The sequence below is a fragment of the Lacerta agilis genome, chromosome 14 (genome assembly GCF_009819535.1).
Source record: "Lacerta agilis isolate rLacAgi1 chromosome 14, rLacAgi1.pri, whole genome shotgun sequence".
NCBI lineage: Eukaryota > Metazoa > Chordata > Lepidosauria > Squamata > Lacertidae > Lacerta > Lacerta agilis.
In genome coordinates, this window is record NC_046325.1 from 13356248 (window position 1) to 13378328 (window position 22081).

The following is a 22081-nucleotide window of genomic DNA, read 5'->3' on the forward strand; positions in this document are numbered from 1 at the left end:
CTAAATCAATCCCTGGTGGCTGATACTTCCGGTCTGCCTTCCCTCTTCCGTTGCTTCTCCACTGGCTGAGTGAGTGGTTGAGGGTGAAAAAAGCCTCGTCGAGCGGCGGGGCCAGACGGCGCATGCGCAGTACCAGCTAGTTGGCGACAGAGCGTGTTTCTTTCTCTCTCTCTCTCTCTCTTTTTTTTTTTTGCCTCTCAAGCAACCTACCCGCGGGGAAGAAGAAGGCGGGGGAGGAGGCGGACCTCCAGCGCGCGTGCGCAGTCTGCTCCAGCCCCTCCATTCTGATTCCCCCCTCCTCCCCCGCGCCACTTCGTCCCCGGGAGTGCGAAAAAGGAAAAAAAAGGAGGGGGAAACAGCTATGAGGGACCGAACGGACGAGATCAGAGGGGTGAGAATCCTCGCGCGGCTGGCCACGCCCACAACGGTCGCGCTTGCTCCTCCCCTTTCCGTACCTCCTTTGCGCCTTTGGCCACGCTCTCCCCCCACCTCACCCCGCGCGCTGCTTTCCCCTCGCCTTTTATAGGCTGTTCGCGCTCCCTTCCTCCTCGCCCTCCCCTCCCCCCCGCAATCCCTTTTGCTCTTCTCATCCCCCCTAAACCTCACCCCAAATTTTAGGTCTCCTAAACCTCACCCCAATTTTGGCCCCTCGACCTCTGAAGGCCGATTTCCACCTCCCCTCACTGACCCCGACCGCCTCGAGGGGCCCCATTGCTCCCCCCCCCCGCAGGGTGTCAGGTGCGCACTTCCCCCACCCCCCAAAACACAGCCAGGAGTTGCCATTTTCGTTTTTGTTATTCGCTGTCTGGATTTCATAAATTTCAAACTTCCCTTCCCCTTGACAGTCAAAAGCTTTCCTTTCCAAAAGGCTCCTGTGGGGGGCGCTGTTTTCCCTCCCTCCCTCCTGTGATCATGGTCTCCCACTTTTCTACTCGCCTCCCCCAACCCCAAACCCCCCCCCCCGCCCAGTTCTGGGTTTGTTTATCTGCTCTCTTCATCCCTGTACTGTATCCTGCTTCTGTTGCCAGTTATTCCCCCTTCTCTGTCACCCTCTTTATTCCATCCACTCTTTGGGTTGCCCTCCTGAGATTATCCTCATCTCTCCCCTCCCTTTTCCATAGGCTGCCTCCCAGTATTGTAATATTTCTTCCCCGCACCCCATTTGTCCTTACACTGTGCTCCTTTCGTCCCCCATATTCACATAACACTCCCTTGTCCCTTCTTGCATTGGTTCCCTCTTCACTTGTCTTCTCATCTGCTCTCTTCATAGGCTTTCTCTTAGCTTCTCCCCCCCCCCAATGTTTTAGTGGAAAACACCATGGAAAGGAGTTGGGGTAGAGCACATTAGGGCCCCAGGAATTTCCAGAGATCGAAAGAAGTTGGAGATGTTAACTCATTTGGGCAAGGCAATATTGCACACCAAAGCGATTGTTCTTGATCAGTCGTGTCCGACTCTTCGTGACCCCATGGATCAGAGCACGCCAGGCACGCCTATCTTTCACTGCCCCAAATAATGCCACTGGATGTTGCATTGGCCTTTCGTTTTGGGAGGCAGCAACAGGTGGTGGATAGTGTCAGACTTTTGGTTGGGAAAATGTGTAAAATCCAGCTCAACCGCCATGCATCTTACCAGGTGACCTTAGGTTGTCAGTTCTCAGCCTTTCTGACCTCATAGGATCGTTGTGGCTGCTGCCCTGATCTCCTTGGAGGAAGGGTAGGATAGAAATATTATAAAAGAACCAGAATGTAACTGATGTTACATTAGGAAGTTACATTTGGGACTCAATTGCTACAAGATTCCAAAATGGTAAGTGGTTTGAGAGGGAGAGATAGAGGGGCCAAGTTTGATTCTGTCTTAGGGTTTGAACAATGTTTGCAGATGGCTTATTGCAAAAGTCACCTTCCACTTAGTTACGCATTACATTTAAGATGCTTTTCGGTGTCAGCAAACAATACTGTGGCTGTATTCCCGTTGCCTTTCTTGTCCTCCAGAATGCTTCAGCTCCTGTGTATCAACATGAAATTTCTAGGCTTTGCTTTGTTAAGATCTCAGTGTCTGTTCTGACAGTTTGTCCCTTTGTCTCTCCATCTTTATTAGTAGCGAGAAAATTCAGATTTAGGAAACACATTGTTGACTTCTCATGTCAGTTTCAGATGTTTGTCGTTCTTACTAGAAAGGAAACCAGGGTGGTTTCACACTAATATACAAAGTAGCTGCTAGTTTTGTTTTTTTCCTTTCAAGTCCGTTGTCAAGTTTGACACAGGAAAGGAGTGAGCTGGCACATCTACACCGTGCACAATGGTATATTCCAATTAAGCAGGGGCTGAATCATAATATGTGGTTAAAGTTTAATTGGCTAAAGCTTGAAGCCCTTATTAAAGAGTAGTAATGTTCCTACTACCTATATAGATTATTTTGATAAAGAAGATTGTTGGCCTTTGAAAGCTTATGCCACAATTAAAATGAATTGCAGTAGTTTTAAGGATGCCACCATAGTTCTTCTGGAGTCATCTATTTTTTGGAATATATAGTTGGTTCTTTTCATAACATTTCTGTTTGAGAAAGTGTCTCACAAGCAGGATTATCTTTATTCCTTTTTAAAAAAGCAAACTAAATGGAATTATGCACAAAAGTAATTCATATGACAATGCTGTCACAGTGCAACATTAGAAAGAGCTTCAGCCAGCATAGATCTCTAGCACAGGAGAGTGCACATTTGCATAAATATTTTGCATGAAATAGAGGGGCATGGAATTATGGAGGGTGCTGAAGCCCTGTCCCCAACTGCTAGAAACTTTGATCAACCATTGTTTGGCTATTGACATTTCACCTGGTATTGAACATGTACATTCAAGCGTTTCTTATCAACCATGAGAGCTAGAAACTAGCTAGTGATGTTGTGCTTTTAAAGTTTATTCAAATGAAAGGGAATGAAATGAAAGGTTTTTGGAATTGGATTCTATACCCTAGGTCACATTCTTGAGGTTTGATTTGCTCCCACAGAACCTTGGCCCTATGCAATATTACTAATAAGACCTGCGTTGTGCATTTGCCATTGCTACTGACACAAAGAAATTTGAGGTCCAAGTGAGTTGGAGCAGAATTCAGCCAAAGTACACAGAGGCACATCCCACCCCCACTGGTTGAGGTCTCCATCCCAAATCCTTCATGAGCAGTATGTGTCATAGCCAATTTCCAATCTAGGAGCAAAACACATTTTTTTTTGTTCTTGCTTATGTTGAATTAAAGACTGAGGCAAGAGTGTTCTCCAACAAAGGAAGCCCTCAGTGTCCAACTTTTCTTCCATGTTTCCCAGTTACAGATTTTTCTCCCTTTTGTACAAGATTTCATGTTTAAAAATTAGTCAGATTTGTTGTGCAGCAAAATGTAGTGACCAGGTTGGCATCTACACAGAGATGTTCTAGGCGCATTTTGCGACAAGGAATTTCATTAGTGCAAGCAGTTTCTGAGCTCTGGGCGCAGTGCTGTGCCTAAGATTTCAGATTAAAACTGCAGAGTGGAAGGAAAGGAGGGCCTTTTCATACCTCTCCATTTCCAGCTACTCTCTGAAGACTGGAGAAGAGACTCTCTGAAGATTATTAAGGGGATGGGCAGGGGAAGGACTAGGCCATGTGAAAAATGAACATAAGATTTTAGCTGTAGTTCACTCATTCTCAGCTTTGTATCCTTGTTATAAAAAAGCGTGCCTAGACATTCTGTTGTTGCGCCCATAATCTAGGTTTAAGGTGCCATTTAACATACCTCAGTTTCTAACACGGGTTATATGTCTGCAACGTTGTTATGCATCTCATCCAGCAATAGATGCAGGTACCTGATCTACATGCCAGTTTTCCACATGCAGTTATGGCCAAATGAACATCAGTGCCAATTGCACATCTTCTCACAGATGCCCATAGCTCTCAAAAGTTCTGTATTAGGCTAAGAGGACAACAGCGTGTGTTGATAGAGAATAGGGAGAAAACCTGAATATGCAAGACAGTTTTGTCTGTTCTTCCTCAAAGCTGACTGGTGCCAACTCAGCTTTTTAAGCAACCATGAAATGTTAGATTCTATTCACTCTTAGAACATGTGTCTTCTGTACTATGCAAAATGGAATGAAAAGATTGTTTGAAAAGATTGATTTTAAATTGTTAGCTGATTTGTAAGTTGGTTTGGATAGAAATGTTTGTAAATGAATGAAAATGAATCTTGTCTAAGAGCAGTGTGGGGTTATTTGTCTGCCCCCCCCCCATCATCTGCAACACGTATGCAGTAAGTGCTTTGGTACATCTGATCTCTTCCCTCTACATCTCTCTTTAACAGAAGGATGTCGACTCAGACTGTGAAGAGACTGAACTCGATACTCTGGTCCCACAGCCAGGATCAGCAAGACCCAATGGCTCTCCAGACCCAACTGACGAATTCTTCCAAACGGTACCACAATCTTTCTTTCTAAGCATGTGCGGAGTTGACTGTAAAACTATCTTCCTTTGTGTGTTTGTGTTTGTGTGTGTGTGTGTGCATGCATTCCAAGGCTCTGTGTGCGTTGGTGGGACACACATAAGCCTGTCCCATACCGCGTCTACCAACGTCCCACCCGCTTCTGGTGCCAAAAATGGCATCTATCAGCATGATCATCTTTGTTTTCACTATCCCATGGAAACTTTTCCACGATCACTTGACTTTTTTCTTGCTACAGTTGCTATTGCACGCTATTGGTTTGTTGCTATAATGTGTCAGAGGAGTTGGAGATCTTTTGGCTGCACATCTGAAGAACAATAAGATAGTGCTTACCTCCCTGTCCTCCTTTCCTTATGTTAAGCTCCGGAGGCCACCCTCCAGCTGCCACCACCCAATGAGGTGAGGCAGGTGGCAACAGGAGAAAGAGAGAGCACCTTCGCTTTGGTGGTGCCCTGGCTGTGGAAGATTTGCCCATTGCCTTCCTTGCTATCTTTCCAGTGTCAGACAAAAAACTTCTATTTTCCCAACCATTTAATAGTTTCATTCCCTCTGAAACTGGTTTTTTGCTGAATTTCTATGTTGTTTTTATATATCATGCAGTTTTAATGTTCCTGTTTTTATGAATAGTATTTTATTTTTAATGTGCCGTGAGCTGTATGGAAGGAAATATTTTAAATAAAATAAGAGGAGATAATTTGAATTCTGGCATCCGTGAACAGTTTTGGGTAAACTGAAGCTGCATCAGTATTGCCCGCACACAGTAGAGTTTTTGTGTGATTCCTTGAGGGTTCAAATCACTTGAGCATTTTCTAGAACTCTATGGAGCAGGCAGATTTTGCTTTCTGCTTATGTAAATAGATCTAGTCAGCCAGTTCCCTGTGCTGGTGGCTTGTAATTATACGCAGTAGGATATGAGTGGGTTTCATACTATGGAGATACCTCTTAATTGGCAGCCTGCTTAATTGATGGAGATTTGGAGGTCATTGACAATCCCCAAAGAGAGGTGGAAAGGGGGAGGGTAGGAGACTGACAGCACTTCTATAACTGAATGTTGCTCCAAGCTGAAGTCAGGGTTCAGCTGGTTAGAATTGACTCCTTCTCATCATATCGTTTTTTATTGCCTTCTCAGACACGTGGGATCCGTGAAGCCTTGAGGACTCTGGGAAGCAAAGTAAAAGATCTAGAGAAACATCAAACTACCATTTTGGCCACACCCCTCCCTGAGGATAGTAAGTTTGCAGAGGGGGAATGCGGGTGGTGAAGTAGAAGATATGGGCTGGGGGGGGGGAAACTGGACAAAGAAGCTCTTGGAGGTAATTGGCCAAGAAAAGCTGGAGAAAATGGTGAAATTTAGGGGCAGAGTTTAGTGGTATTTAAATTTCATGATTTAAAGTGGTGCAAAATTAGAATTACCTTGTCGCAAAGTGCACATTGCTTACTCCTAGCAGCCTCATATCTTACTTTTCTTATGAATTATAATTTGAAAAGGTTCAGTGTACCGTATTGATTCAAAATGAAATCCAGTTGTATCTAAACAAAAAACCTGCTCCTTTATTTCAATTGCTATCATGCAAAAATTGGTTATGATATTTTAAGAAGTGTCCAAATGCATGGAAATTAAGCAAATTTCCAAAATATAATTGATGTATATCCCACCTTTCTTCTGTGGAACTCACATTAATGTACCGTACATAGTATTCCTAGGCTGCCTCCAATCAAAGCACTGACCAGACTAGACCTGATTAGGTTTAGCAAGGATTATGTGCCTTCAGGCCAGATTTTGGATTGCGACAGTTTATACTGTTCCATCCATGTGTGCATGAGCGCACTAGACAGATTCATGCTCCAAAGTTGCTTACAGCCTAAAATAGTCAGCAAGTGAACAACAGAAGGATGGAAAGGCAGACAAGGGTAGGAAAGCGTGGATAGGGGCAAATGCTATTCTGCATTGTTAAAAGCTTGGTTAAATTAGGAATGAGGATTCAGATGGGTGGTTCAGCTGTCAGTTCCCAGTCAAGAGATTTAGCTGCACAGTGCCAATGGTTAGAACATTAGAAAACCAGATGGGGGTGGGAATGAAATACATTGTAAGCAGCCTTGAGAACTTTGATTGGTTGGCAAAATAGAAATACTCTAAAGTAAATAAGAGGAAAAGCCAAAGTCCACACACAAAGGAGAATGGGTGAGGAGAGAGTTGAATGAGCAGGTGTTGTGCCAAGTTCACGTTCAGAGAAGAAGGGCCCGCTTGAAGAGGGCAGCAGGGGAAATGGGTGGAGTTGTTGGTGGGATATATTGAAGAACAAAAGCTGAAAGATATCAGTGCAAGACCATGGATAGCTTTAAAAGTAAAGGCAAAGGTTTTGTTCTATATATAGATTGAACTGGGAAGCCAGTGAAGGGATCAGAAGACAGGCATCAATGTGGTCAGAGAAACAGGATAAATGAGTAATATTGACAAAGGAGTTTTGCATTGAGGTGAGGAGACTTGAGGTTGTAGTTCAGGTGGAAGCATAGAGCTTTAGCCAAAACAATATGGAGAAACAGCCATTTTTGCAGTGTTTGTTCTTCAAGAAGAAATGATATGGCCTAGCAATGGATTGAATGCGGGCAGAGCAACTGTAGTCCGTGTTCCCTTCCGTTGACCAAATGGCCTGCGGGAAAGGGATGTGGCAAAGAATTACCTACATACATAACACCTTAGCAAAAGCCACATGCAAATGTCATCTAATTCTTCTCTGGCACAATCCCAGCTGTTGACTTTTTAACCTCGGTGTTTCCTAGGCATGAAGCAAGACCTGCAAAAGCTACGTGAGGAAATCAAGGAGCTGGCAAAAGACATTCGGACCCGCCTGAAAAGTGAGTGTGGGAGGAGGATTGGGCCTTAATGCATAAAAGGGAAGAGTGCTGCATGTCGGACCTCCTAGTTTCTGCTCGCCAGCTTTGTCTGTGTGCTCATTGTACTGAAACTAGGAGGAGGCCTTCTCTCTGTCTCCAGTAGAAAGCGACGTGGCTTGATTGCAGCCCTGTTTATTTTTTAATATAGGAATTGAGCCCAAGAAGGATAGGGAAGATGAGAACAAAAACTCCATCAACGTTCGTATGAAGAGAACCCAGGTCAGATGCAGCCCAGCTAGCTCGCTTGGGTGCTGGTGAGGCGGAGGCTAGAGAAGTGTAATTAACACTTTCTTTCCATTTCTGCCTCAGCATGGGATCCTGTCCCAACAGTTCTTAGATCTGATCAACCAGTGCAATGCAATACAGTCTGACTACCGAGACAAGAATCTGGAGCGCATCAGGAGACAGCTGCAGATCAGTGAGTGTCTGCTCTTTCTTCCCACTGGCTCAAGAGATGACTGCATTTCAGTGCCAAATCAGCAATCTCGGTTGCTGCAAGGTTCCTACTTACTAGAGTCACCCCAGAAATCATGGGAACAAGCCATGGTGCCAACCCTAAGGTAGCTGGGAAGATTGGGATTTGCCCAAAGTCCTCTGGGTTGCCTGGTGGGATGAGTATCCTAAGCTTGGACATGGTGCCCTATTCTTATCACAATGCTGCTGTTAGAGATGTCCCAGATACACTTGAGCTGTTGTGTTTGTTATGCTGGTCAGGGACACGTGGGTTTTATGTCTTTGGAATCTCTCTGTATAAGTGGATTTTGGCAGTTTTGTTGATTTTGTTTATAAAGCAAGTTCTTAGATCTTAGGAAGTGGGCATTGAAAACATGTAAACTGTGCATGGTGCAGGGCCCAGCAACGTTTCCACTGGTCAGATGATGTGTCATTAAGGCCTGTTCCTTACACTTCTATCTTTCCATCGGCTAGCAGAAGTTGAAAACATGCAAAATAAACAAGCATGCAAACTTGATTTGCATTGCACATTTTGGATGCAGAGTCATTTTACAGAGCAGAGGATACGTTACATTGGCTTTAAAAAAGAGAAAGCCTGTGACCATGGCACATTGGCACAGGCAACTTCCAAGCTCATAACTGCTGTTTTTTGCACAGTTTCTTTCCCATCCACGCAAGTGTGTGTTCAGGCCCATGCCTGAACTGACAAGCGGAACTGAGCAGTTCAAGGATACAGCTGCAGTGATTCCTAGAATGGTGAAGTCTGCCCAAGTTGTCTTATCAGAGTGACTTCAGGCTGTAGCCAGATGAGGCTTTCATTTCCCCCCCTGTGTGTTTGCAGGCATGTCTCTGGCCCAAAGGCAAGCTATAGCTCTTTATGCTTTGGAGAAAATGACTATGCATATTGGCCTTGAGAGCACTTTTTTGTGGAGTCTAGGCTCAACTACCACCCTGCACAGGGACTATTAAATTTTTTAAAACTTGGGACACAAGGCAGGGGAACACTGACAACATTTCTAGTTTGGGGGAAGTTGAGAACACTGGTGGTCTTTGTGAGGAAGAGATTTGCCCCATTTCCTCCCTTCTGTGACTGATTTCAGGTACAAGGTAATGAGATGCATTGTAGGGTGTGAATTGGGAAGGCATGGGGCCCAGAGGAAGAGGGTAGATAAGATGCGCATTTTTAAAAAAATCAGTACTAGGAGACCTGGTTTTGCTAAAAGCTGGCTGTCTTCCAACAGGCCAGTTTTTCTTCCTGAAGCAGTTTCAAAGGTATCCTGTTGTGTGGGGTGGTGGTGGGGAAGGGTTAGTACAACCCTGGCTCCTAATTGAACCCTCCACCTCGCAGGTATTGTAAAATCTTGAAAGCCCTTTTGCTGCTACTTGTACGTGGGCCAAGTCATCTTCCTGTGGAGACAGATAGCGTCTGTCTGCTGTCCTCTAAAGGAAAATGACCTTGAAAGGCAGAAGAGTTGTAAGGGTAAGCTGCACAAAGCACACTTGCCCTGGGGTTTCGCAGCCAAATGAGGGGAGGGAATGGGAGGAAGGTTTTCCAGCATTCCTTTCATTTCAGATAGGCCAGATCACACAAACCAAAACATTGTCTGAAATTCCTGATGTGAAGGCTCTCCTAGTCTCCAACAGCAAATAAAGATGGTTTGTCAAGAAATAAGCTTTAATCCAGCTGCCCCATCCTTCAGATGAATTTGAAAGCTAAAAGAAGTACCAATTGTGTAGAGTGCTGAATAGTAGGGGCAATTGGAAGATCCCTATTCTGAAATATCTCACAGGAGTGTTCGTGATGTTAAGATTTAATAACAATCTTCAGGAAAAGCGTGAGCTGTATCAGGGCTCCCCCTTAACAATTTTCTAGTGAATGTGCACCAAAGGCACCAGTAACATTTAAGCAGGGCTTGAAACAAACTCTGAAGACCTGGGTCCTCGCTACCAGCCCTGTGGAAGGAGGTGTGAAGGGGGTGTGGGAAGAAGTGTGAACTCTTACCCTAAAAGCCCCCAAGCCTGCCCACTCAAGTGTTCTGCCTGCAGAGAGTAGGCTGTTTCATATTTCACCATAAAACTTTCTGCATCTCACTGTAGAGGGGGAAAGCTTGCAAATATGTGAACAGTTTTTGCAAAAAAAGCTTAGGAGTTAGAGAGGCGCTTTCAGGGCAGCTTTTAATAACTGGTAAGTGATGGCCCATCACTCAGTATCAGCCCAATCCCTCCTTGTAAAGTCTAGATTTTGGTTTGGTCCTCACCACCAGTTTCTACAGTGTCTCATTTCATCTATACTCGACTTTAACATAAAGCTGAGGCAAAAATCTAAATATAGAGGGGGAAAGGGAAGAGAGGATACCAAACTGTCTAACTAGATTAATGTCTTTCCAGAGCTCCAAAGAACCTTGGAAGCTTTATTTATAAATGTATATTCTCTTTCTACTGAATCATATCCACAGTGGGTTTTGTTAAAGTTACGTTAATCTTTTAGTTCAGGATTGCGCTAAGGCTTCAATCCTGTATACGTTTACCTGGGAATAAGCCCCACCGAGCTCACTGGGAATTATTTCTGAGCCAGCATGCATAGGATTGCACTGTAAAAAATGAAGGAAGATTTAATGCTTTTCAGGCCTGTTGATGTGGAATCGGTTCCCTGAAGGTAAAAAGCTTTGAAAACCTCCTCAGTAACCTAGAATAAAGCGAAGCAAATATTTAAACCACCATTGAAGAATGCAGCATGTTGGAGTTTGGAGCACAAAATGTCAGGCCCCTGACAGTAGACTTCAGGCAGAGAGCTTCACCTCCCTTCAGCTAGGCAGTACGTCACGATAGAAAGCATTGCGGCACCACAGCCAAGTAACAGGCACTGCCAACCTGAGTGGTGCTGTGTGGCCCTTGAATTCCAATTTTGGAGGTGTGTGGGATTTAGTGCCTTTAGACAGAAGGGATAGTGAAAGGGTTCAAGTTAGGCTGCTGAGAGCGAGGGAGTTTGGCTTTGCTTCTTATTTTGGGCAGGAAACCTTGCTTTGGTGCTGAGACTGCTTTCTTCATTCCCCTTCAGCTAACAGCGGGGCAGTTTCCGATGAAGAGCTGGACCAGATGCTGGAGAGTGGTCAGACGGAGGTGTTTGTTTCCAATGTGAGTACCAGAAAGCGAGGCCTTTGGAGGGCACAAGGTAGAAAAGGGGGCCTGGGCCCTCGGCTAACTTATCCAGCTGCACTTGGTCCCCGCAGATCATGAAGGACACGCAAGTGACGAAGCAGGCTCTGAACGAAATCGAGACACGGCACAGTGAAATCCTCAAGCTGGAGCGCAGCATCCAGGAACTCCACGAAATGTTCCTGTACCTGGCCACTGAAGTGGAGCTGCAGGTATGGCAGTGGGGGGAGGAGAAAGAAGGGATCCAGGTGCTCTTGGGAATACAGGAAGCTGCCTTAAGCCAAGTTAGACCGTTGGTCCAACTAGCTCGGTGTTCTCTACATTGACTGGCAACAGACACGTGTCGTTCCCAGCCCTACCGGAAGATACAGGTGCTGTCTGCAGGCACCAGGTCCATCCCCACTCTTCCTTCCCTGGTGGGAAGGGGTCAACTCACAATTCCATCTTGTTTCTGCTTTGGCTTCTTACCAGCCTTCAAGCTCCTTTCCGTCACTCTTCTTGCCAAGTACACTTCACATCCGTGCCTCCTAGGAGTTTTTACACATATTTAATATGGGCTTAGTTATTATGATGAGGTTGCTAGAATTTGAGGAAGTGTGCTCACCTTTGGGTTTTTTCCTTTGCCTGTATTGGAAGATTTCTTATGTGCTCTCACTGTTTTGTTTGACCTTGTTCCCTCTCTCTATTCCTAGTGGCCCCATGCAGACCCAGACCCACCTCTTACCCACCTAGGGGAAGCTTCTTTGCCCCCCTCACATACTTTCCCTGGCCACCCGCCCTTGCCCCAGCGCTAGTTGTCTGTTGTCTCTTCTCCCCACCCCACCTCTCTCCCATTCAACTCAGAGGTTTCTTCATACCTCATCCCCACCCCTTTGACTGCATTTAGGGAGAGATGATTGACAGGATAGAGAAGAACATCCTGGATTCAGAGGACTATGTCAAGAAAGGGCAGGTCCACCTTCACATGGCTCAAGAGAACCAAAAGAAAGCTCGCAAGGTAATTTGACTATGTTCTCTGGTGAAATTTGGGTTGTATCTTCTTTAAAATGAAAAGACCTTGTTTGTATCATGCTTACATGCAACTGTGCTGTGCAAATGGCAAAAGCTGGCAACCTGGGAACATCTGCTTTGACTTAAGGAGGGAAAGCACTTATCAAGCCTTTATTGTTCCAAATAGATGTTTGAGATGATGGGTGATGCCTAGTGAAATATTGGAAGAAGGGAGTGGAGAGGGGTTGTTGAGCAAGGCTTCCCATGACCGAAGTGTTTTGGTGCTTTGTCAGAGTGCCTCGTTCTTCCTCCCTGTGGCTAGCAGATGAACGAAAAATATAGCAGGAGCTGAGAGCTCTCTCCCTAGCCATCTGCCTTAACACCTTTTTTGCCTGTTCTCTGCTTTGGGGCTCTGCAGAAGAAGTTCATGATTGCCATCTGCCTGACAGTCACGGCGCTCATCATCATCGTCATCATTGGTGTATCCATTGCAGTTGGCTAGGAGGGCTCCCAGTTCTGCCTCTCCCTTCGTGCTGCGTTGCTGGAGCCCGATGGTGCGTATAGGGGACAAAGATGCGAGGAACGGCTGCACATTTGAGGGGAGAGGCATGGTCAACATCTGAGCTTCTAGAGGCTCATGCTCAGAGGTGCCTTATCTCATGCAAAGGCAGGTTCTTCCCTCTGGGTTACAACAGGCTTGATGTAGCTCCAGTGCACTTTTGCAACAATCACTTGCTGATGTTATACATGGGTGGGGCGTAGTCATTTCCAGCTCTTTCTGACCTGGTCTGCACCACATGACAGAGCTAGAGGTGCTGCCTGCAGCTAGTGATGGCTGAGGAATAAGTCACTGCACCTCAAATGCCTTATGGCACCTAGACCTGCTAGGTAGGAGGAGGGAGTGGTGGGAGAGCTCTGCAGTGAAGAGTTCTGACTCTGCCCTTTCCTTTCTTGTGAATTTTGGAATTTTCCCTCCTCAGGGCTCCATCTTTGGCTTCATCATGTTTCTGGAACATCTGCCCTCTCCTGGGAGGCCTTTGCACTGATAGATGGCTGGTGGAGATGCATCCTGCCTTTTGCCCAGTACTGAAAGCACATGCTGCCTATGGCTGCCTCCTTTCCTGTTGCCCAGAAACAAGAAGCCCCTGATTTCCCTGCATCCAAAACTGTTTCCAGATGCCTATAACTCTCAAGATCCATTCTAGAGCAGAGTCTCTGCTGTGTTTATTTTGGACTTCCTAGTTTATTTTGTTTCGTGGCTTGTGTTTGGGTCCTGTGTTTCTCCCCCAATGCATTCTGTGGCCGTGACCCATTCACAAGCAAATGGTCAGTTCCTGTCTTGGCCTCCTCCTTAGCAGTATCCTCCCTTGCAATGAATTCTAGACAGCTCCTCGTCTTGAGGAACCCCAATTCTCCCATTCTGATCATGACAGCTGTGAGTTTTCCTAACCCTTTTTATACTTCCTGCCTTCTAAAATCTCCTCTGCCTGCCGTAGTTCTTTATTATGCATCTCGCTACAAGCCATGTCAGTTTTTTAAAGCTTCCCCCTTATCACACAGTATATTGTACATCTTTACAAGGCGACAGGTGGATATTGTACAGACCTTGGTGGTGGTATGTCTGGTCCTTCATACCCACAGACTCAACCCTGTTAGATGTGCCTATGAGGGAAGCAGCATGCAGCTCTGTTAATTTTTTCTAACCTACTGCCTTCATCCTGACCTTGTTTGTTGGATTTTTGGGGCCTGTTCCAGCTGAAGCAAAGGGCAGCAAACCAAGACCTCCGGGTTCACATGGCTAAAATGCCTTCTATTGGTTTTTACCAAACTGTTTGCCCTCCTGCTTTCAGTCGACACTTTTCCCATGCCTCCTTCATTTGTGTGGCCCTCCTCCCAGCCGCCATGTCCCTGGTGCCTTAGAGGTTGTGTGCTCACACCCCTTCTGAGCCCTGTGTATTATCTTCATCTTTTCTTTGGATCTCTTTTCTCTCTTTGTACAATGAAGTGAGAGATAATCCCAGTGCCAACCTAAAAAAGTATTGGGACAAAACCACACAAACTCCCTCAGGAAACCCGACCACAGGCCTCGGAATTAGCCAACTGGAAAACTTCACCCAAGGGGCTGGGGGGAATCAAGATCTTGAAAGGAGGGTTATAGGAAGGAGTAGGAGTCAGAGCCCCTTGGGTTTGTCTGTCTGCAAATCTAGCTGAATTGGGTTGGGAAATCATGGAGAAAATGGAAGCCAGGACTTTTTGGCCTTGTTCTTGAAAATTTGATATTTTTCTACTTTGGAAAAAAAGAGGACTTGTCCAGATCAAAGCATTTAGCAAACTGTTCCAGTTGCCTTGGAGATTGAATGTAAAGAAAAGAGAAGCAGCCTGCCTCAAAATTATTTTGTAATATAAAAATAAAAGCACTTTTTAGAATGTCTGCAAAGTCGTGGTTTCGTTGTTGTCCCCAATGCGAGAAGCTCCTTACCACCATTCTGTCAGTCTTGGATGCCTTTGACTGAAACTGGAAGGAAGAGGGCGTGGGAATAACTTGGCAGGGAGTAAGAGTTACGCTTGCAACCTTTAGTTTTATTAATGCGTCACATATTCCAGGCCTTAGCTGTGAAGTTGTGGAACTTCTGAGACCCTGGAACAAGTTAATTCCAGTTTGACACCTCTCTGCTTGTTTGCATTATAGCTGTTGTCTCACCCCACAGAAGAAGCCGTAATTTCAGTAGTGATTCATTTGCCACCCCACTGCTTCTCTTGTAGATGGTAGCCAGCTATGAGTGTGCTTTGCTCCTGGGGCACAGGCAGGAGGGGATACTTCGAGGGATCTTTCTTGAAGAGGGGCCTCAAACTGCGTTTTAAAGTATCGCCCCAAGGTACAAGTTCAAATGCTTCTTCCAAATGCAATTCAAGAGCCATTTTAGAGAGCAGCTGTTTTATACTGCTGTGTTCCCCAGAAAGCATCTTGAGTGTGAAGGGTAGATAAACACAGCTAGATACAATCTGCAAAGGAGCCTTGGTTGTGTCTAGGTATCTGCATTTCCCCTTCTCATTTTTACATGCTCACAATGGGAAACACCAGCTTCTACACAGAGGTCCCCTAGGACCCAGCAAAGCAATATCGCCTTAGTCGCTAACAAACACTTTTTGGCTGAGAAAGATGGAATCCAAAGATACATTCTGAGACAGGGTAGGGAGGAACTTGATGAAAGCTTATTCCCCAAACCAGTAATGAAAAGGAACAAAGCAATTTTTTCCCTCCTGTGCTACTGAGAAGTGTGTTACTTGGCTTCTAACCACAGCTTTTTTTCTGGAGGGACGCAGGGGCAGGGGCGTCGCAGGGGAGGGGCACGGGGCGGGGGGGGGGGGCCCCAGGCAGCGCCCCTGCTGGGGGTGACACACTGGGGGGCGGCCCCGCCCACTGGGCTTTTAAAAAACTTTTTTTACTTTTTAAAAAAATTCTTTTTAGGCTATTTTCGGCACTGCCGGGGTGGAGCCGCAGGGGCGGCCAGCGAGGAGGGATGTTACCCCCCCCCTCGCTGGCCGCCCCTGCGGCTCCGCCCCAGCAGCGCGGAAAATAGCACCCCCTTCCAGCGGCGCAGCTCGGCATGGAGGCAAGGGGCGGGCCAGCGAAGTGGGGTGCCACCCCCTACTGGCTGGCCCGCCCCTTGCCTCTTTGCCGAGCTCCGCTGCTGGCTGGCTTGCGGAGCCGGGGCATGGAGAGGGGCGGTCCCTCTCCCTGCCCTGACTTGCGCTACGCCAAGGGAGCCCGGGCGGCGGATTCGGGAGTCTTTGCAGCCCGCAAAGACTCCTGAATCCGCCTCCCAGCACCCCTCCGTGCAGCGGCTGCTCACGCAGGCACGAGCAGCCGCGGCATGAAGGGGTGCCGCCGCCAGGCGGAGGCTTCGGGAATCTCCCGAATCCGCCGCCCAGCACCCCCGGGGGGCGGGGCATCGCTTGCGTCATGACGTCATGACGCACGCACCACAATGCCCCGCCCCCAGGGGTGCCTCTTGGCTTCCTGCCCCCGGCAGCCAAGGGGCTAAGAACGCCCCTGCGCAGGGGTACACATACCCCTAAACATTTTGTGAATCTAAGTTTGGCCTCATTGAGGGGCAGTATTTCAATATGAGTAGGAAAACGAGAGTACCCTCTAAACGGTTTTTTTTTTGGGGGGGAAGCACTGCTTCTTAACTATTGAAAACTGGCGCCTCCCAATATCAACTACTTAATTTTGAGAACTGACTGCTCCTTATGTGGATGGGTTGAGGGGAGAGCTCTTAATAGAAATAGCTTGGACTTTATGTTGGCCAGTAGAGGGCACCATGTCCTTTTTCTTAACTAAATAAGGAAGGGTTGTTTTTTTAAAAATATAGGCTTACAAATAAATTGTATTTTATTTGGTGCACTAAAAGAACTTTGAGTTCAGTCATTCTCTGTAAAGTGTAGCATTGGACACAAGCATCCTGAGAACTTCAGCATTCACACACACACACACACACACACAGACCTGCAAGTTTCAACCCTGCAAGTTCTAAATGATCACATATATTTAAAAAAAGGCAATAAGCAGAACAAATTGTCTGTGTAGCGTCCCCTGCATCCAAGGTTTTGTAGCAGAAGCATAGAGAGAAAATCTGGTCTGAGAAGGAGAGAAGCTTGAGTCTCCCGTCAGCTTCTTTCTTTCTTTCTCTCCCCACCCCACTGCCCTCCCAATTATTTTAAGGTTTCTTTCTACTTGTTTCTTCCGTGGTAAGCTCTGACGTATATTGCTTTTTTCCTCTCTTGCCACTTCCTGCCTCAGCCTCTCACTGAAAGACTGTGGTGGGGGGGGTAGCTAAACTGTGATGTGGACTGTGTGGTCTTTTTGACATTTGTGGCTGAATATTTGGTACAGCGATTTCAAAGAAAGATGCAACATGCTTTTCCAGTTGAGATGTAATGTGCTTTCTCGTCAGTCTAATCATTTTTATAACATAAAACATTGTGTGTGAGAGAGACAAGAGAGAGAGGTTTGCTATTCTGCCAAGCGTATAAACTAGCCCAGAGACTTATCCCTGTCCCGGAGCAGTTCAAATCGCCATCATTTTGCAGAACATATTCTGTGCTTGCCAATCATTGCTGGTTCTAACTTCAAATAGGACTGAGTGGTGATAACTCTCTAGTTTTCAAGTGATCGTTTGGGTTGTGTGAAACGTGTTAATTGAAGATCAGGCCTCTTTCCAAAGAGCTTTAATGCAGCGCCATTCACTAACGACTCACTTGCCAAAAGTAAAGTGTCTTGCTAGAGAAGTGGCACTAAGATGATGCCCCTTGATCTGCCACCCATCCAAATACATATTTCGTAAGGCAGCATTTGAGTACATTAAGTCCTGATGACATTTTATTGGCTGTATTCCCTTCACATTTAGTCCTGTTCCATTAATTCATACACATGCAATAGTGAGAAGACCCAAGCCTCCCTCCCACCCCAAAGAAACCCATACCAACCTTTTCAATCTTTGCATTTCCTCTCCTATATCTCTATATGTCCCATCTGTTTGCCGGGGGGGGGGGTGTGTGTGCCAGGGACTGGCAAATGGCCAGAAGTGTCCATCATTATGAATATCTCACATTTCAGAAGTATACGTGACACCCTCTCCAAAAAAATGGCTCTGGCTTGGCTGACCTTGTGAGGTATTCTTGTTAATTATCTTAACTCAAGGGTAGGCCCATTGAAGTTAACATGACGATCTTGGGCTCGTTCATTTCAGTGGGTCTTCTCTGAGCAGGACTAACTACAGATACAACTCTAAGGCTGGAATTTGGTGATTTGAATGTTAGCAAGTGAGAAGAAAGACGGATTGTGTTTTAGGGATAAGTAGCACATGCAGAAACAACAACAACTACTACTACTACTAATAATAATAATAATAATAATAAATTTATTATTTGTACCCTGTCCACCTGACTGGGTTGCTTCCAGCATATACAAAAGCATAATAAAACATTGAGCATTAAAAAACCGGGGTCCTCCATGCTTGAGGGAGAAATCCATTGGGCCCACCGTCTCAAGGAGCCCTTTGCTTGACGGTGTCCACTTAGCCATTCCATTGCAACAAGTCACCTACATAGTTCGGCTTCTGAGGGACGTAATCCAGGCAGTAGGGACCTCCCAGAAAGGGGCCGCACTCCAAGTGGTATTTGTATTCCAGGCTCCCATGATTAAGATAACAGATTTTCTTTTGCGGTTTCCCAGCTTGCAGGGGTTCGTCGCACGACCCCAGCAGGTCGTCATCCCATCTGTTGTCTTCGTCCCAGACCTGTACCCGCACCTTGCTGGTCTCCCCCAAGACTTGGATGTCCCCCACATCCAAGTGGACCTTCCATTCTGGGTTGTCGTTGTTCCAAATGGTGGGAGTGCGCATCTCCCTGTCGTTGTAGAAGACCTTGACGAAGGCGTCGGTCCGTGACCAGTGGTCTCCCCACAAGTTCCTGGCGTGCACAATCGTCACTGTCAGCTTGCCCCGGCCTCGCGCTCGCGAGCAACACATGGCATTGGTGGTGCCGCCACTGGCACAGACGCACGAGCAGGCGTCCCGGGCGCTGCGCCGCGTCCCTGGTGGGCAAGCCTGGGAGCAGTTCCTCCACAGCGCCCGTTCTCTCACGTAATCGCTCAGCGCCTGCCGCAAACCCTCTCTCTTTGGGTCCCCCTTGGTCACCAAGGTGTGGATGGGCATCAGGGAGTAGGAGACCAAGCCGGGGAAGGATTTGAGGCTTTCCAACCAGTCCTTGAAGGGCTCCGTGCTCTGCCCATCGCAGAAGAGCACGTCCGCCTGGCTGTTCCCGCCCACAATCTCCGTCTGCCGCTCGCTGTACGTCTGGTGGAAAGAGCCCTTGAAATTCCCCTTCTTCCTCAGCTCCTCACACTTCTGGAAGGTGGCGTCCATCTTGACTTTGCCGAGGCTGGCGGCGGCCTCCAGGCTGAGGCAATCCTTGACCTCGTCCGTGGTCGCCCCGTCCAGCGCTGCCTCGCACACCCGCACGGCCGTCACGTCCCTCACGCGGCCCCCCAAGTGAATCTGCTGTATGAAATGGGTCCCGTAGGTTTGGATCAGCTGGCGGTATTCCAGCCGGGAGTCAGGCCGGTACTTTTTGGGAAGGGTCTTCACGGCGTATTTGAAATGGCTGCTCTGCGGCAAGTAATGGCCAACGCGGAAGCTGCAGGGGAAAGGAGGAGGTTATTCAGGGAGCTCCCAGGCAGTCGCTGTTCCGGTGGGCACTGATGGATTGCAGGACGGCAAAATTTGGGTGGGGCAAGTAAAACCATTCCTCCCCTTCACTAATTGGACAAATCGGAGTGTGGGGTAGCAATTGCTTAAATGTGGCTTCTTGATTTGTTTGGCCACGTTCTATTAGCCACGTTCTCCTACACTGCACCCTGTATCGAGATTCGAGGAAGGAGTTAATCGAACCCCTGTTAAAAAATCTACCAGGCCGTTCAATTGAGGACACCAACCAATATTTAATTGAGGACACCAACCCAGAGCGAACTATGACTGTAGCCAAATTTTGTTACCATGCGGCAAGACTGAGACGCGCCGTGACATCAACAACAGCGATAAAGCCGTCCACCAAGCCATAGCGGATAATACATAAATGGAATATCTCCCATTAAATTTTAGCTTAATTTTAATCTAATACGTGATTTGAAATAGTATTGTTAAAAGGCGATATTTAAGAATTATTTATACTATGTACTATCGTTTTATTTTCTCTTTTGCTGGTCTATGACCGTAATAAATATTTATTATTATTATTATTGTTTGGCCTGCTTCCAGGCCCTGCAGTTGACCCCTCCCACCCATAAGGCAAGGTGAGGAGACCACCTTAGGCGGCAGGATCCACAGGGGCAGCAGATCCGGCTTCCAAGGAACGCATCACTCACGGTTGTGGCAGCGATGGTTGCATAGCGCTCCTTGGAGGCTGGATCTGCTGCCTCCTCCAAGTGCTACTTCTACAGGGGTCTCTTGGTGAACAGGAGGCGCTGCTGGTCTCTTCCCACCCCAGGGAGGAAATGGTGGGCAACCGCCCTTTGAGATCTCTTGGGCTCTGCACATGGGTATAGCCATGGGGGGGGGGAAGGGGCAGCTGCCCCCCAATCAATAAAAATACATAGCAAACTGAGGTTCACCCCCTAACAAAAATCCTGGCTACGCCCATGGCTCTGCACCCGTCCGGCTTGATTCAGAGCAGGCCCCTTTCCCCTCTGCAAAAAACCTTTGATTCCCACTTCCAGGACTTTTTTTTTTCAGCCGGAGCTCACTGGAGCTCATCTCCGGCACCTTTCAGATGGGTGCCGTTTCCATTCTAAGAACAAGGGAGAAGTTCATGGTGAGCTCCGGCACCTCTTTTTCTAGAAAGACAGCACTGTTCCACTTCCGCCGTTGGGTAAAGTTGATTTTATTACCTCCCTTGTTCCCGATGTAGATCTTCACTCACCCCAAATGGAGGGGTGCTGTTTTGTGGTTTGCCTCGGGTGCCGAAATCTCTCAGGCCGGCGCTGCCTCCCAGATCTACATTTCCCGGCACCCTTAACAAATCAGCAGGAAAAACCAGCTACGGCTCTTCAGCCTTTCTCCCTGTCTGCCCCCAAGCCATTCCTCTACCCTGCCTTTCCTCATTCCCTGCCTTCATCACCTGTAGTAGGAGCAGGAGACCTCATGGCTCGCAAAACTGTACTTGTCCTGAGAGCTCTTCTCCCGGCTGAATTCAGCCATCTTGGAGCGGGATCCTGCCAGAGCCACCTGGGCCTGGGCCTTGGGCTTCACCTCCACCTCCAGCCCTGCCTTCCAGTCGTTCTTCACGTCGGATCCTTCTGCCAGGACCAGAGAGATGCCAGACTCCTGCAAGGAGGCATGCACACTCCTTTGGCACGAGGTTTTGGCTTCCCAGTCGACGGCAGCCACCGGGAGCCTCTGGAGTGGCTTCCCCTCCAGCAGGGGGTTCTGGCACAAGGTGCAGCTCCCGTCCGGCCTCTGCCACTGGTCCATATCCAGGACCTTTGCCCCTTTCCTCTCCAGAGTGGTGATGTCGATGCCCTCGCCGGCCAAGCTGTGCCCAGGGACGAAGTCCTTATGTTCCTGGCATTCATCCTCCGTGGCCTTGTGGCATTGCGGGGAGACACCAAGGAAGAGGAGGAAGAGGAAGAGGAGAGGCCTGGAGGATGCAGGACTTGCTTTCAGCATGGCCAGCCCTCCGGGAAGACACTCTGTAATGAGAAAGGAACTGATAACTCAGATCATCCTGGGATGCGGTGTATGCTTGAAGTTAGTCCGTTGCAATGTGGGAAGGAGTGATTCTGAGGAACTGGCTGCAAATTCACTACCAGGCTAAGTTCAGAGATTTAGTGTACAAAAACCCTATACAATGGGGGACCAGTATACCTAATTTCACCCATAATATATATACCCAACCAGTCACTGTACTCTGCAGATACCATCTCACCAGGAGGTCTGCTCTGTGTGCTCTCAGAATCAGACACTTCATGTGGCAGTGTTGCCTGAAGAAGAAGAAGAAGAGTTTGGATTTGATATCCCGCTTTATCACTACCCGAAGGAGTCTCAAAGCGGCTAACATTCTCCTTTCCTTTCCTCCCCCACAACAAACACTCTGTGAGGTGAGTGGGGCTGAGAGACTTCAAAGAAGTGTGACTAGCCCCAGGTCACCCAGCAGCTGCATGTGGAGGAGTGGAGAAACGAACCTGGTTCACCAGATTACAAGTCTACCGCTCTTAACCACCACACCACGTTGGAACTCCTTGCTACTGCCTATCAGATCTATGGTCTTGTCAGTGCCCATTAAACAGCTTCATTTTCCAACTTTCAAGTGCAGAAACTTTCACCCTGTTTCTGCCTGCATCTGTATTAAACTTTCTTGCACGTTTCCTTATTGTGCTTCACGATGGTGTATATGGGAAGTGGCTTGTGTGAAGTTGGAGCCAGTGTGGTGTTGTGGTTTAAGTGCTGGACAAAGAGCAAAAAAAAACAGGGTTTGAATCCCCACTCAGCCACGAAGCTTGACCTTGGGGAGGTCTTAATCTCTCTGCCTAATCTACCTCACAGGGTTGTTGAGAGGATAACGTGG

At 47.3% G+C, this 22081-nt stretch overlaps 2 protein-coding genes across 2 annotated transcripts; one reads left to right on the forward strand and one right to left on the reverse strand.

The window, feature by feature from the left end:
• Positions 1–1740: 1740 nt before the first annotated feature.
• STX4 (syntaxin 4) lies at positions 1741–14387 on the forward strand. The gene is made up of 11 exons (XM_033171004.1): positions 1741–1807; positions 4325–4435; positions 5592–5691; positions 7244–7318; positions 7506–7576; positions 7667–7775; positions 10869–10945; positions 11041–11178; positions 11853–11963; positions 12375–12510; positions 12937–14387. The coding sequence occupies exons 1-10, from the start codon at positions 1805–1807 to the stop codon at positions 12456–12458; spliced, it is 879 nt and encodes a 292-aa protein (XP_033026895.1). The 5' UTR covers positions 1741–1804; the 3' UTR covers positions 12459–12510; positions 12937–14387.
• A 3491-nt stretch (positions 14388–17878) lies between these two features.
• On the reverse strand, positions 17879–21198 carry PRF1 (perforin 1). Its single transcript, XM_033170830.1, has 2 exons — positions 20636–21198; positions 17879–19156 (listed from the first exon to the last, which is right to left on the reverse strand). The coding sequence occupies exons 1-2, from the start codon at positions 21181–21183 to the stop codon at positions 18037–18039; spliced, it is 1668 nt and encodes a 555-aa protein (XP_033026721.1). The 5' UTR covers positions 21184–21198; the 3' UTR covers positions 17879–18036.
• Between the last annotated feature and the right edge of the window lie 883 nt (positions 21199–22081).